The sequence below is a fragment of the Castanea sativa genome, chromosome 12 (assembly GCF_040712315.1).
Source record: "Castanea sativa cultivar Marrone di Chiusa Pesio chromosome 12, ASM4071231v1".
Taxonomy (NCBI): domain Eukaryota; kingdom Viridiplantae; phylum Streptophyta; class Magnoliopsida; order Fagales; family Fagaceae; genus Castanea; species Castanea sativa.
Genome location: NC_134024.1, coordinates 18,848,687 through 18,850,329, shown reverse-complemented (window position 1 = coordinate 18,850,329; position 1,643 = coordinate 18,848,687). Strand labels below are relative to the sequence as shown.

The 1,643-nt window shown below is 44.2% G+C and overlaps 1 protein-coding gene across 1 annotated transcript; it reads right to left on the bottom strand.

Moving 5' to 3' along the window:
* Positions 1-532: 532 nt before the first annotated feature.
* LOC142620303 (uncharacterized) lies at positions 533-985 on the bottom strand. Its single transcript, XM_075793695.1, has one exon. The coding sequence runs from the start codon at positions 983-985 to the stop codon at positions 533-535; it is 453 nt and encodes a 150-aa protein (XP_075649810.1).
* Positions 986-1,643: the final 658 nt, after the last annotated feature.

Here is a 1,643-nt window from a genome sequence, read left to right as displayed (position 1 = left end):
CCCCATTATACCCTTTCTTAAAGAGAACCCCGTTGTGTAGAAAGTAATGTGTTACCAGCCTTTTAAGCTTGTATCTTTCACTGTGCTTTTGTGGCAGAGTACCTTCTGTTAAGTACTGCGTTAATGGACTTCTCCAATCTCCACTATCGAACACAGCGTAACTTTCCTCTCTGTCTGCTACAACCTGGTAGGCCTCGCATTGGGTTTGGATTTGATCTGCGTCTTTACCCATACTTGGCCAATAAAAGCCTACCCTTTGAAGTCTACGGTAAAGATTGACTTCTTCGTAGGATCCGCAAGTCTTATTATGCACTTCCTTCAACTTTCTCTAGGCTTCCTCTTGCCTGACACATCTAGACAAGGCCCCACCTGGCATACTGCGGTACAATTCTCCTCTTACCAGGGCGTAATCTTTTAGCACCCTTAATTTTGCCATGTCTTCTTCCTTCATCAAGGCCTCTTTTATAGGAATCCTCCAATCTTCCTCACATTGTTCCTCTTGGAACATTTCCTTTAACATCTCGATAATAGACTATTTCCTCTTGCTAACTTCTATCTTGGTGCTATTCCCTTCAAAAATTATTTGTGACCCTAACGTGGCCAACGCATTTTCATACCGGTTCTCATTCCTTGGGGCATGCTCTATTTCAAAAGTTGAAAACTTTTCCTCCATCCTTTGGACTGTTGTTCTATATAAGGCTAAACTGGGTTCCTTCAGGGATAAGCTTCCCTTGGTCTGGCAGACTACCAAGTTCAAATCACCCATTACTTTTAAATGCTTGATCTCTATTTCAAGAGTCGTGGCTAACCCAGTTAGGTAGGCCTCATATTCCGCCGTGTTGTTTGAACAAGGGAATTCCAATTTGAGTGAGAGTGCAACAGCTTTGTCTTCTTCATGATACAAGACTACTCCCACTCCACCTAATTGGGTGGTAGAGGACCCATCAAACTTCATCACCCATTGCTCTCTGACTTCTTCTGCCATAGCTACTTCTCTTGGGACCTCGTTGTCCAACGAGAATTCTTCTTCTCCCGGGAATTGTGCCAGCAAGTCAGCTATAGCTTGGCTCTTTATTGCTTTGGGCGTTCCCGTTTTCAAGTTGTATTGCGACAATTGTAGCAACCACTAGGATATTCTGCCAGAGAGAATCGGCTGCCACAACAAAGCTTTGATTGCACGAGACTTAGTCATCAGCCATACCTCGTAGGCCGAGAAGTAGTGGCACAGCCTTTGCAAAGCGTACACTATGGCCAAGCATGATCTTTCTGCCCTTGGATAACAAGTTTCTATATCCTTTAGGGCACAACTGATGTAGTAAACTGGTTGCTCAATGCCACCTCCATCTTCTTGGGTAATCAATGCACCTATAGCATACGAGTTGGTGGCTAGGTAGAGCAACAATGGCTTCTTGTGAATTAGGGCTTGCTTAGTGGGGACGTTCATCATAATCTACTGTAGCATTTTGAAGGCCACCTGCTATGCCTCTCCCTACTCGAAGCTTTGTCCTTTTTTGTCCCAAGAAACTTTTCAACTCCTTCATTGTGGCTGGAGGTTTCATGGTAGCTATAGTCGTAGCTTTGGCCGTGTCTACATCTATTCCTCTACAATGAACTAAGAAACCCAAGAATTTCCCGAAGGACAC